Source organism: Hemiscyllium ocellatum, chromosome 8 (genome assembly GCF_020745735.1).
Source record: "Hemiscyllium ocellatum isolate sHemOce1 chromosome 8, sHemOce1.pat.X.cur, whole genome shotgun sequence".
NCBI lineage: Eukaryota > Metazoa > Chordata > Chondrichthyes > Orectolobiformes > Hemiscylliidae > Hemiscyllium > Hemiscyllium ocellatum.
In genome coordinates, this window is record NC_083408.1 from 46,775,676 (window position 1) to 46,788,897 (window position 13,222).

Sequence of the window (13,222 nt, forward strand, 5' to 3'; positions counted from 1 at the left end):
AATGAAAAGAACCAATTACAAAGACGAAAAGCAAATAATACCCTTCCAACATTTGAACTCCTCTAAATGGCTTGCCCCCCGAGAATAATCTATTTACTAATAAGGGCACAGTTTAATAATTTTCCACGGTAGGTATCACAGACATGTTCTGTAATCAAAATCATTGCTTTAAAATGAGCGAATAATCAGTTACTAACAAAATCGATTCTGAATATTTTAATTTAATTACGTACATAGATTCCTCTGATTTCCCAGGGTTACATAAAAGCATAAGAAATAGGAGCAGGAGTAGGATGTAGCCTCCTCCACCATTCAGTAAGATCATGGCTGATTTTTCTGTGGACTCAGCTTCACCTACCTGCCTTCTCATCATTACCCTTAATTCCTTTACTGTTCAAAAATTAATCTTTGCCTTAATAACATTCAAGAGGTAGCCTCACCTGCTTCACTGGGCAGGGACTTTCACAGATTTACAACCGTTGTGATGAAGAAGTTCCTCCTCAACTTGGTCCTAAATCTGTTCCCCTTACTTTCGGGCTGTGCCCTCTAATTCTAGTTTCACCCACCAGTGGAAACAACCTCGCTCCTTCTATTTTATCTATTCCCTTCATAACTGTGTGTGTTTCTAAATGATCTCTCTTTATTCTTCTAAATTCTAATGAATACTGTCTATTCAATCTCTCCTCAATAAGCCATCCCTCTCTGGAATCAACCTAGTGAACCTCCTCCGTGCACCTCCAGTGCCAGTACATCATTTCTCAAGTAAGGAGACTAAAACTGCACGCAGTACTCCAGGTGTGGCCTTATCAGCACCCTATACAGTTGCAGCATAACCTCCCTGTTTTTAAACTCCATCCCTCTACCAATGAAGGACAATATTCCAATTGTCTTCTTAATTGCACCTTTAAACAAACGTCTTGTGATTCATGCACAAGGACACCCAGGTCCCTCTGTACAGCAGCATGCTGCAGTTTAGAACGGACTTGGGGGTTTATCTCTACTTTCATTCTCCTATGAAAACAACATAGTGTGCGTAAGCCAATATCATTTTCAATGCATGTATGTAGAGTTTAGTCACAGTTTCTAACTTACCTCAATATGGTTGTGATCTCTTGGTACAGGAACAAACTGAGGTAATCGCTTACTGAACCACATAGCTACATCACGATTCATGTTTACTGCAAAAGGTTCATAACCTTCTTGTAAACCACACATTGTATAGTATCTGAAAGTGGTGGCATCCTCTCCGAAATTCATGCGAGCTATCTGAGACAGGCCCAGACAACAAATTGGGATGAAACCTAGAGTTATGGGAGGAAACCAAAATCATATTTTATATTGGTTTGTTGAGATAGCTAGTAAATAAGAGAATACATGTATCAAAATTTAGATTGTCGTGACAGAAGGGTACATGGCATATTACATTGTCCATAATAAAAATAAACCTGTGCTGATGATTATTAAGCATGATAACCTAGATCAACATGAAATATTCAGGATTTGATAAAAATGACGAATACCCAGGGTATCCCCTCCACATTACATAGAGTGAGAGTTGAAGTGAGTCACATGGTTACAGTTCACTCAGGGACTCTGAGTTGCTGTGGGAATGTGCTAGACATAGTAGAGACTCCAACTTTCTTTCCATCACATCGGTGGCCCAAAATCTCGAATGCTCTCATCATCTGCCACTAGCATGTTTTGGAAGGATTTAATTTGATTTAGTTTGGTTTATTTATTGTCATGTGCATCTTGTTATAAAATACAGTGAAAAGTGTTTTGTATGCAACTCAAAATGTTTGGCCATATTATGAACCAGACTTGTTCATCAAGTACTGAGGTGGGACTCGAACCTGGGAGATGCTGGCTAAGAAGGCTCTACCAACTGCACCTCAAGACCTCCTCTAAGTCACATGGGGTCTATCTAAAACAAATCACAGTTTCTTGGTTTAGTTTATTTCTGTACCAACATTGCTTTGTTGAAAGACAAGGAAACCTCTTTGTGGTCTAATTTAATCCTCATTTATGGGATGTAATTTAATGCAAAATAAAACAGTCAAATACTTGTAAGTGACAAGTGAAGCATATATTCTTGGTATTGCATAAAAAATTTCTGATCACAAAGTGGTAATATCAAGACCCTAATGTACCACACAGCAAAACAGCCAAGTTATTCCTAACTTTATTTCAATGATTTTAAAAGCAATGGCTCTTAGCCTTAACACAGATGCACAGAAATCAATAAAACAATTTTCTCCCTGATTCGGGTTTCTGTGATTTTGATGTGCAATAGATGACCCAAACTCCTTCAACAAACACAGCAAGTCAGCAACTTGTGATAGCAATCAAATTCCAAGGCAATTTTAAAGCAAGCTCCACTCATCACTAAGGTAAAACAATGACTGCAGATGCTGGAAACCAGATTCTGGATCAGTAGTGCTGGAAGAGCACAGCAGTTCAGGCAGCATCCAAAGTGCAGCGAGCTCAACGTTTCGGGCAAAAGCCCTTCATCAGGAATAAAGGCAGTGAGCCTGAAGCGTGGAGAGATAAGCTAGGGGAGGGTGGGGGTGGGGAGAGAGTAGCATAGAGTACAATGGGTGAGGGGATGAAGGTGATAGGTCAGGGAGGAGAGGGTGGAGTGGATAGGTGGAAAAGGAGCTAGGCAGGTAGGACAAGTCCGGACAAGTCATGTGGACAAGTCATGTGAGCTGGAAGTTTGGAACTAGGGTGAGGTGGCAGAAGGGGAAATGAGGAAACTGTTGAAGTTCACATTGATGTCCTGGGGTTGAAGTGTTCCGAGGCGGAAGATGAGGTGCTCTTCCTCCAGGCGTCTGGTGGTGAGGGAGCGGCGGTGAAGGAGGCCCAGGACCTCCATGTCCTCGGCAGAGTGGGAGGGGGAGTTGAAAAGTTGGGCCACAGGGTAGTGCGGTTGATTGGTGCGGGTGTCCCAGAGATGTTCCCTAAAGTGCTCTGCTAGGAGGCGCCCAGTCTCCCCAATGTAGAGGAGACCGCATCAGGAGCAACGGATACAATAAATGATATTAGTGGATGTGCAGGTAAAACTTTGATGGATGTGGAAGGCTCCTTTAGGGCCTTGGATGGAGGTGAGGGAGGAGGTGTGGGCACAGGTTTTACAGTTCCTGCGGTGGCAGGGGAAAGTGCCTGGATGGGAGGGTGGGTTGTAGGGGGGTGTGGACCTGACCAGGTAGTCACGGAGGGAACGGTCTTTGCGGAAGGCGGAAAGGGGTGGGGAGGGAAATATATCCCTGGTGGTGGGGTCTTTTTGGAGGTGGCAGAAATGTCGGCGGATGATTTGGTTTATGCGAAGGTTTGTAGAGTGGAAGGTGAGCACCGGGGCGTTCTGTCCTTGTTACCGTTGGACGGGTGGGGTCTGAGAGCAGAGGTGCGGGATGTGGACGAAATGCGTTGGAGGGCATCTTTAGCCACTTGGGAAGGGAAATTGCGGTCTCTAAAGCAGGCCATCTGGTGTGTTATATGGTGGAACTGGTCTGCTTGGGAGCAGAAAAGGCGGAGGCAGAGGAATTGGGAATACGGGATGGCATTTTTGCAGGAGGTAGGGTGGGAAGAGGTGTAATCCAGGTAGCTGTGGGAGTCGGTGAGTTTGTAAAAAATGTCAGTGTCAAGTCGGTCGTCATTAATGGAGATGGAGAGGTCCAGGAAGGGGAGGGAGGTGTCAGAGATGGTCCAGGTAAATTTAAGGTTAGGGTGAAATGTATTGGTGAAGTTGATGAATTGCTCAACCTCCTCGAGAGAGCACGAGGTGGTGCCAATGCAGTCATCAATGTAGCGGAGGAAGAGGTGGGGAGTGGTGCCGGTGTAATTACGGAAGATCAACTATTCTACGTAGCCAACAAAGAGACAGGCATAGCTGGGGCCCATATGTGTGCCCATGGCTACCCCTTTGGTGTGGAGGAAGTGGGAGAATTCAAAGGAGAAATTGTTAAGGGTGAGGACCAGTTCAGCCGAACGAAAGAGTGTGTCGGTGGAAGGGTACTGTTGGGGACGTCTGGAGAGGAAAAAATAGAGGGCTTGGAGGCCCTGGTCATGGCAGATGGAGGTGTAGAGGGATTGGATATCCATGGTGAAGAGGAGGCGTTGGGGGCCAGAGAAGTCTTGTGGGAGGTGGACGGCGTGGGTGGTGTCTCGAATGTATGTGGGGAGTTCCTGGACTATGGGGGATAGGACAGTGTTGAGGTAGGTAGAGGTGAGTTCAGTGGGGCAGCAGCATGCTGAGACAATGGGTCGGCCAGGGTAGTCAGGCTTGTGGATCTTGGGAAGGAGGTAGAACCGGGCAGTGCGGGGTTCCGGCACTCTGAGGTTGGAAGCTGTGAGTGGGAGATCTCCTGAGGTGATCAGGTTCTGTATGGTCTAGGAGATGATGATTTGGTGATGGTAGGTGGGGTCATGGTCGAGGGGGCAGTAGGAAGAGGTGTCCTCGAGTTGGCGTTTGGCTTTAGCGGTGTAGAGGCCAGTGCACCAGACTACCACTGTGCCCCCTTTATCAGCTGGCTTGATGGTGAGGTTGGGATTGGAGCAGTGGGATTGGAGGGCTGCACGTTGTGAGGGTGAGAGGTTGGAGTGGGGGAGGGGGGTAGACAGGTTGAGGCGGTTAATGTCCTGGCGGCAGTTGGAAATGAAGAGGTCGAGGGCAGGTAATAGGCCAGCGCGAGGTGACCAGGTGTATGCGGTGTGTTGGAGGTGGCCAAAGGGTTCCTCGGAAGGTTGGTGGGGATCCTGATTGTGAAAGTAAGTTCGGAGGCGGAGGCGACGGAAGAATTGTTCGACATCACGGCGTTCCCTCCGTGACTACCTGGTCAAGTCCACACCCCCATACAACCCACCCTCCCATCCTGGCACTTTCCCCTGCACCGCAGGAGCTGTAAAACCTGTGCCCACACCTCCTCCCTCACCTCTATCCAAGGCCCTAAAGGAGCCTTCCATATCCATCAAAGTTTTACCTGCACATCCACTAATATCATTTATTGTATCCGTTGCTCCTGATGCGGTCTCCTCTACATTAGGGAGACTGGACACCTCCTAGCAGAGCGCTTTAGGGAACATCTCCGGGACACCCGCATCAATCAACCACACCGCCCTGTGGCTGAACATTTCAATTCCCCATCCCACTCTGCCGAGGACATGGAGGTCCTGGGCCTACTTCATAGCCGTTCCCTCACCACCAGACGCCTGGAGGAAGAACGCCTCATCTTCCGCCTCGGAACACTTCAACCCCAGAACATCAATGGGAACTTCAACAGTTTCCTCATTTCCCCTTTCGCCACCTCACCCTAGTTCCAAACTTCCAGCTCAGCACTGTCCCCATGACTTGTCCGGACTTGTCCTACCTGCCTAGCTCCTTTTCCACCTATCCACTCCACCCTCTCCTCCCTGACCTATCGTCTTCATCTCCTCACCCACTCACCCATTATACTCTACGCTACTTTCTGCCCACCCCCACCCTCCTCTAGCTTATCTCTCCACGCTTCAGGCTCACTGCCTTTATTCCTGATGAAGGGCTTTTGCCCGAAACGTTGAGCTCGCTGCACTTTGGATGCTGCCTGAACTGCTGGGCTCTTCCAGCACTACTAATCCAGAAACCACTCATCACCAGTTATGGTGGTGTAGTCAAGAAGTCCTTACTGCAGGCCATTCACAAAAATTTTGAGTACAGTACCGTTAAATTGTGACCATTCCTTCCCGTTCTTATTACCTTGTTATCGTATCCTCTCCTCTACCTATTCCACTTATTATCCTTTCAGGTCTGGCAGGAGACATACCATTGTTCTGCCATTCTCACATTCCGATCACTTAAACTGAACTATCAATATCGGCACCCAAACCCCAGTGCTCCCCCACCAAATATAGCATGAATGCTGTCCCCTCCACACTTTACTTCAGCTCTGATGAAGAGACATCTAGCCTCGAAACGTTAGCTTGCTCTTGCTCCACGGATGCTGCCTGATCCCCTGGGATCTCCAGCATTAGTTGTCTTCAGTGAAGCCACTTCTTGCTTACCCCTGAAGAAACAGCTCACCCAATTACCAACTGCTGGGGCCCTTCCTTGGGAACGCCTGAACCCCACACTCCCCCTCCCAAACTAAGCCTTCCAGAATTAGCTGGGTTCCACAGAGAAATTCCCAGATTACCGACTCATCAGGGAAGGGAAAGTTACCTAGATTCTTTGTACCAGGAGGCTATTGCATCCCTTAGGACAGGATTTTGTGATTTGCTCAGGGATTGGGGTTGGGGAGTATGTGGCTATGAGTGAAGAAGGCAAGGGAGCACAGTGGACAGGATTGCCTGGTCTTGGATGTGGAAGGATATTTTCTGTCATGGGCGAGTCCAGAACTAGGATGCTAATTAGGTGTTGTGCTAAGAGGAAGCGAACATTGTTTATATTGTCAAAAGTCTGTGTGACCTTGAAACTCTGCCTCAAACTTTACTGGAAACAGGACAATTGAATGTTTTTAGGACAGAGGTAGATTAAGGTTATTGGGTGCAGATGGGAATGTGACATGCCAAACACAAATAAGATCAGGCATATTACTGAATAGGTGAGCAGGCAGGAGGGGGTGAATGGCCTGCTTCTGCTCCTATTTCACATGTTTACACATTGACAATCTTTTTGATCACTGGGTTGCTGTGCCCAAACAAATCACTGATGAAATTCAAATGAGGCCAGATTGTCAAAATGGCATTGGCCACCAAGAGCGGAATTGTATAGGAGCTGGGTTTATTGTATCTGTCTCCCAACAGCTGAGTGCTAATGTATCAAAGTCTATTCCAGATTTATGCCAATGCCATAATATTCCGAATGATGAGATGAAATGGACCCAACTGCCTTCATTATCTAAAGCTATCATAGAATCATAGAAGAATCCCTACGGTGTGGAAATCTTGTGTATACTGCCCTTTAAATTGATGCTTGTTATATTTTAGCTACAACAGCAATAACTTCATATTTTTACCTGTATCATCCCATGAAACAGTGAAAGTCTCATATTTTTATTTGGTCAGTACTATGCAGTTATGAAAAATACCAAAACTATCAATAATCTAACACATATGTCTAATTCAAATGGTTAATGTTAAAGTGAAATAACAAACATTAACCCACCATCTTCAATATGGAAATCTGTAAAGACGAGTTCTGAGCCACTATTCGTAATGAGGAGTTCTCCATTCAGAGTAAATACCATTGATTTATCATGCAGATCGATCATGCAGCCAACGACATCACCAGGCTGCCAGGTGCGGCCAAAGTAAGCTGCACCTTGATGCCAACACTGAGCCTGAAAAAGATCATGACGTCTTATTCTTAGTGCATTAAATATGCTTGAATATTACTAGAAGTCTTCAACAATCAACACACATTCATGTTGCTAATCCATAATACTTCCAGTGAATTCGTAGTGAATTCTAACAAGAATAAATATGAACAATCCACATTAATTCAAAACAATTTTACTCAATGGGGCAATTATTAGATATTAGAAATAATGGCATTTTATGGTATTTCAGTAGGGGAAAGATCTCCTTCCAGAAGCAGTTCTTAACCAATACGTTTTCTATGTGACTTAACAGTTGCTGTCATGGTATTTTGCAAATGCTATGACACAATTACAAAAACAAACAGGATATGACGTTAGCAATACACAGCAGTTTTACCCAATCAATTTCTAAATGGCCATGGCAATGGCTTAACAGGTCTTTGCAACAACAGGTTATTCAGTGAACAGTACATTCCATCGTGCTATTCGTTTTTAGGGATTTGGGAAAATGTGGCCCTAATCTCTGGTGGAAGCAGTGCCATTTTTGGGAACACAGTTTTTAATACATCAGGGTGATTCTATCTCCATTAACTTGATTTCATGTTCAGACTGATTCATCCACAAATGCCAAGTATTTCTTCATTCTCTTTGTGCCAGTCACTGGGGCCATTTATTTTCCCACTTGTCTCATTTCAGTAAGTTGCACTGCCTTTTGCATTGGCATTTTCCTTCTATCTTAACTTCTGACAAGAAAAAAAGCAAGAGGGACTTCAGGTCAGCAAGTAACATTTCAGACAAATGGCACCCACAAGCACAGGGAGCCCAAATCTCTGTCTGACCAAGGAACACCTCGTATGCCAAGATGTGGTTTTCAAACGTTATGTCATGTTATCAGTCAACACACAGCATCATTTAAATGCATGTATTCCTGGGCCACAGGCTAATCAGGTCACAACTACCCTTTACACTTATGTGCCACAAGCTATTCCACTCTTCGACTGAAGATAGTACTAACATTTAATGGACCTCAACTGCATGCAGATGCATTAAACACCTCCTATAATGAACTGTGGGAGCAAATTACTGCAGACACTGGAATCTGTACTCGAAGCAAAAAATGCTGGATGTCAGGCAGTTCATCCTTGGAGATAGAGCAAGCTAACATTTCGAGTCAAGCTTTCTCTCTCTCCATGGATGCTGCCTGACCTCCTGTGATCTCCAGCATTTTGTTGTTTTCAGTGTTGGATGAACTTTCTTTGAGAGTGAGCAAACTCATCACTTCCTCAGAGACAAATAGCGAAGTATGGCAGAGAGTTCTCATTTTACACAGTGGCAAAACGTTCCAAGATCTAAAAGAATCACAGATGCACCTATATGGCTCGACATGTTCTCATGTTTGATTCTCACACTGTATCATTAACTGTCCATATCAGAGATGCTGGTGTCCCATGCCTGAGACACCTTTCAGGACCCATTAGCAGCTTTCACTGATGTGTTGCTCTATTCCAATCTTTCCCCCGATTTCCCACAGATACATGAATGGAGCTGGGGCCTCTCTGGCATACATTTGTTTGGAAGCCTTTCAGCTCTGTTAAAAAGAACCCATTTGGGTGAATATCTCTCCACTTAAGATGTTGTGGGTCTTTAAATCCTGAAGCAAAGAAAAGAAAAAACTAGCCAAACAGCAAACTACCCATCAGTAACACTGTTAGCTCTCTGAACCTGCCTGTATGCTGTTGGGAGTAATTTTATTTGACATATGACAGGTACCTATTGCACACCACTGTCTGTTAATTCAGCATTGGCAACTGAAAATGTATTCTTGTCAACTTGTAATGCTATTGGGGAAGACAAAGATTATTTTGATTGACTGCAATTAAATAGAATCTGTACTAGATGTCTGACTACCCCCAAGTAGCATTTTAGATTAATCAATTGGCAATTATTGAATTTGAAAATTGCTATAAAAAGCAACTTGCTCCTTCAGAAAAATTCCAAACAATCCAGCAATATATTCTACTGGAGAAAATGGTGCTGGCTGATTAGCAAGGCAAGTCTTCTTGCCCAAGATGTTGCCATGGAGAAAGCAAAGCAATCAGGTTTTGCCAACCAATCAGTACCCATTTCTCCTGTAAAATAAAACATTGTGAATGTTTTGACATTTGGTTTCCTTGCATTTGTCTTGGTGAGTGCACAACAAAAGATTCTGGCAAAATGTTTCTCTTGTCACAATATTTTAGATGATTAATTGTTTGGTTTAAAATACTTTCATTAAGGGTAAGAACTATTTTTCAAGCATACTTTGCAAAATAAATAAGCATTTTTTTTTTTGGTGAGAATACTCATGTTTTTGAAAATTGAAGCCATCCTCAGATTCTGAGTAAGTTGACTGCCCGCACTTCACAGGTTTTCCACAGCAGCACATCACAAACCTTATAGCCATTAAATACAAAGGCATTGCTGTCAGCTCCGAGTTCGACGTCAGGTCTACATGCTGGCCTTGCCCAGCCAACACGCATTTCTCCTGCTGTCACTGCCTCAAACTCAAAGTACCACTTTCCAGTCTTGACTGCATAGGTCTCCTCCACTCGGAAGAAACGGATCTTGTCAATGCTAATTTTTTCCACTGTTTCACCAGCTTAAAATACAGAAAATGGCAAATTATCACATTTAAGAGGTGACAAAATGCATTTCAAGTAAAGAACTTTTCAATGTCAACACATTGGTAGATAAAAATTTTGACATAGAATACTTCCATCATAATGACAGATAAACTAAATAAATTTCAGTCTCTCGTAACTTGACAAATTTCCAATTCCAATAATATTTGTCTATCTGATAACATGCTTTTGAAGTGGAACCAAATTCTGCTGGATTTCCTCATTAAGTTCTGGTGCTAGGATGGGTGTAAACATGGTAGGTTGAGAAAGTTACTAATATCCTCAACACAACACATCAAAGATATGCCAGGGGAAGTTACTGGGTGACCCAGTATACCCTTCCCTGGCTCCTGAACTCTGGCGAGCTGAAGAATGGTCTGGGTTCTTTTCAGGGCCTGTGTAGATCCCCAAATGTTCAAAGAGAAAGGAAATAGATCCCAAAACTGTTCCATATTTGCATTTTTTTTTAAAGAAACAAGATTCATTATTTTTATTGACTGCACTTACAGCTTCATTGGATTTTCTTGGCAATCAAAGCTCTGCAGAACTGGAAGGATCATTTTGGTACATCAGGAGAACAGAATGGGATACTCTACATCAGGGTGACAATCTCTGAAGCAGCCCTATTGATCCAAGGCGTATGAATGGGTCTGCTTGAAGAATTTAGGAGGCAACAATAAAGTTTGTTCCACCACATTTGCACTGAAGGAATGGACTGTCATAATTCTGGATTATAAAACTCACATTCTTCTAAAAACAACGTTATAAATATTATTAATGTGGACAAAATTTTTATTGAAGCTGGCGATGTTTTAAATTTTGGATGGGTAATGCACTGCCCCATGGCAAACTGAGCATTTGAAGATGGTGATCTCAGGCAAGATCGCCTGTTATTTGTCTTATTTCTTTCAAACTTAGATGCAGCCAGCCTCACTAACCCTCTGAATGAAGAAATCAATATAGTGAGCATCACACAAGTGGTGCTAATTATATGGCTTGATCTCAGATTTTCACTGCAATTGGCCAACATCATTTTATTTGTGACTTCAGTTCCGTACATAAAAACACAGCTGCATTTTCATTTTAAGTTTAGTCAAAAAAAAATTAGATCTGCTCATAAAGTTGCTTTCTTGGCCATACTATTACTCAGACGTACAGATTTGGCATGGTGACTTAGTGGTTAGTACTGCTACCTCTCAACACCAGGGACCTGGGTTCGCTTAAAGCCTTGGGTCACTATCTGTGTGCAATTTGCACAATCTCCCCGTGTCTGCATGGGTTTCCTCAGGTGCTCTGATTTCCTTTCACAGTCCAAAGATATGCAAGGTTAGGTGGACTTGCCATGCTGAATTACTCTATAGTGTCCAAGGATGTTCAGGCTCGAGGGATTAGCCTTGGTAAATTCAGGGATAGGGTGGGGGAACCTTAATTTGGATGGGTTGCTCTTCAAAGGGTCAATGCAGACTCAATGGGCTGAATAGCCTCTTTCCGTGTTGTAAGGATTCTATAATGCATCATGTAAACTTCTTTACTCTTTATTACCTTTACTGCTATTCTTTAAATATCCCAAGTTTCTTCAAATATGTTTCTGTATAGAGTCATACAGTCATAGAGATATACAGCATGGAAACAGACCTTTCGGTCCAACCCCTCCATGCCAACCAGATATCCCAACCCAATCTAGTCCCACCTGTCAGCCCCCGGCCCATTACCCTCCAAACCCTTCCTATTCATATACCGAAATGCCTCTTAAATGTTGCAATTGTATCAGCCTCCACCACTTCCTCTGGCAACTCATTCCATACACGCACCACCCACTTTGAGAAAAAGTTGCCCCATAGGTCTCTTTTATATCTTTCCCCTCTCACCCTAAGCCTATGCCCTCTAGTTCTGGACTCCCCAACCCCAGGGAAAAGACTTTACCTATTTACCCTATCCATGCCCCTCATAATTTTGTAAACCTCTATAAGGTCACCCCTCAGCCTCCAACACTCCAGGGAACACAGCCCCAGCCTGTTCAGTCTCTCCCTGTAGCTCAAATCCTCCAACCCTGACAACATCCTTGTAAATCTTTTCTGAACCCTTTCAACTTTCACAACATCTTTCCGATAGGAAGGAGACCAGAATTGCATACAATATTTCAACAGTGGCCTAACCAATGTCCTGTACAGCCGTAAGGTGACCTCCCAACTCCTGTACTCAATACTCTGACCAATAACGGAAAGCATACCAAATGCCTTCTTCGCTATCCTACCTACCTGCGGCTCCACTTTCAAGGAGCTATGAACCTGCACTCCAAGGTCTCTTTGTTCAGCAACAATCCATAGGACCTTACCATTAATGTATAAGTCCTGCTAAGATTTGCTTTCCCAAAATGCAGCACCTCACATTTATCTGAATTAAATTCATCTGCTACTTCTCAGGCCATTGGCCCATCTGGTCAAGATCCTGTTGTAATCTCTTCGTTGTCTATTACACCTCCAATTTTGGCATCATCTGCAAACTTACTAAGTATACCTCTTATGCTCACATCCAAATAATTTGTGTAAATGACAAAAAGTAGAGGACCCAGCACCAATCCTTGTGGCAATGCACTGGTCACAGGCCTCCAGTCTGAAAAACAACCCTCCACCACCATCCTCTGTCTTCTACCTTAGAGCCAGTTCTGTATCCAAATGGCTAGTTCTCCCTGTATTCTGTGAGATCTAACCTTGCTAATCAGTCTCCCATGGGGAACCTTGTCAAACACCTTACTGAAGTCCATATCGATCACATCTACCACTCTGCCCTCATCAATCCTCTTTGTTACTTCCTCAAAAAACTCAATCAAGTTTGTGAGAGATGATTTCCCACACACAAAACCATGTTGACTATCCCTAATCAGTCCTTGCCTTTCCAAATACATGTGCATCCTGTCCCTCAGGATTCCCTTCAACAACCTGCCCACCACCGATGTCAGGGTCACTGGTCTATAGTTCCCTGGCCTGTCCTTACCATCCTTCTTAAACAGTGGCACCACATTAGCCAACCTCCAGTCTTCTGGCACCTCACCTGTGTCTATCGATGATACAAATATCTCATGTTAATCGTATAGTTTTCAGTCAGATGATGTTGACAGGGCTGCACTGACTGTCTTCCCTTAGCAGTGAATTTGGTAGCAGGTTCCATTTAATTGAGCAGGACAGTAATGCATGGGGACCCTCCCCACCCGAGTGAGAAGACCGTTCATGACCATCTTGGCCAACTGCTAATTGCTGCCCTTAATGAAGT

The 13,222-nt window shown here is 43.9% G+C and overlaps 1 protein-coding gene across 14 annotated transcripts in view; it reads right to left on the reverse strand.

Moving 5' to 3' along the window:
- ryr3 (ryanodine receptor 3) overlaps nucleotides 1-13,222 on the reverse strand; it is a 366,212-nt gene that overhangs the window by 192,642 nt on the left and 160,348 nt on the right. For all 14 annotated transcript variants that reach the window (XM_060828910.1, XM_060828909.1, XM_060828911.1 and 11 more), the window contains 3 exons: nucleotides 9,725-9,930; nucleotides 7,139-7,313; nucleotides 1,093-1,301 (listed from right to left, as the gene is read on the reverse strand). In XM_060828910.1, the coding sequence (XP_060684893.1) occupies nucleotides 1,093-1,301; nucleotides 7,139-7,313; nucleotides 9,725-9,930 (590 nt within the window). The remainder of the gene's footprint in view (nucleotides 1-1,092; nucleotides 1,302-7,138; nucleotides 7,314-9,724; nucleotides 9,931-13,222) is intronic.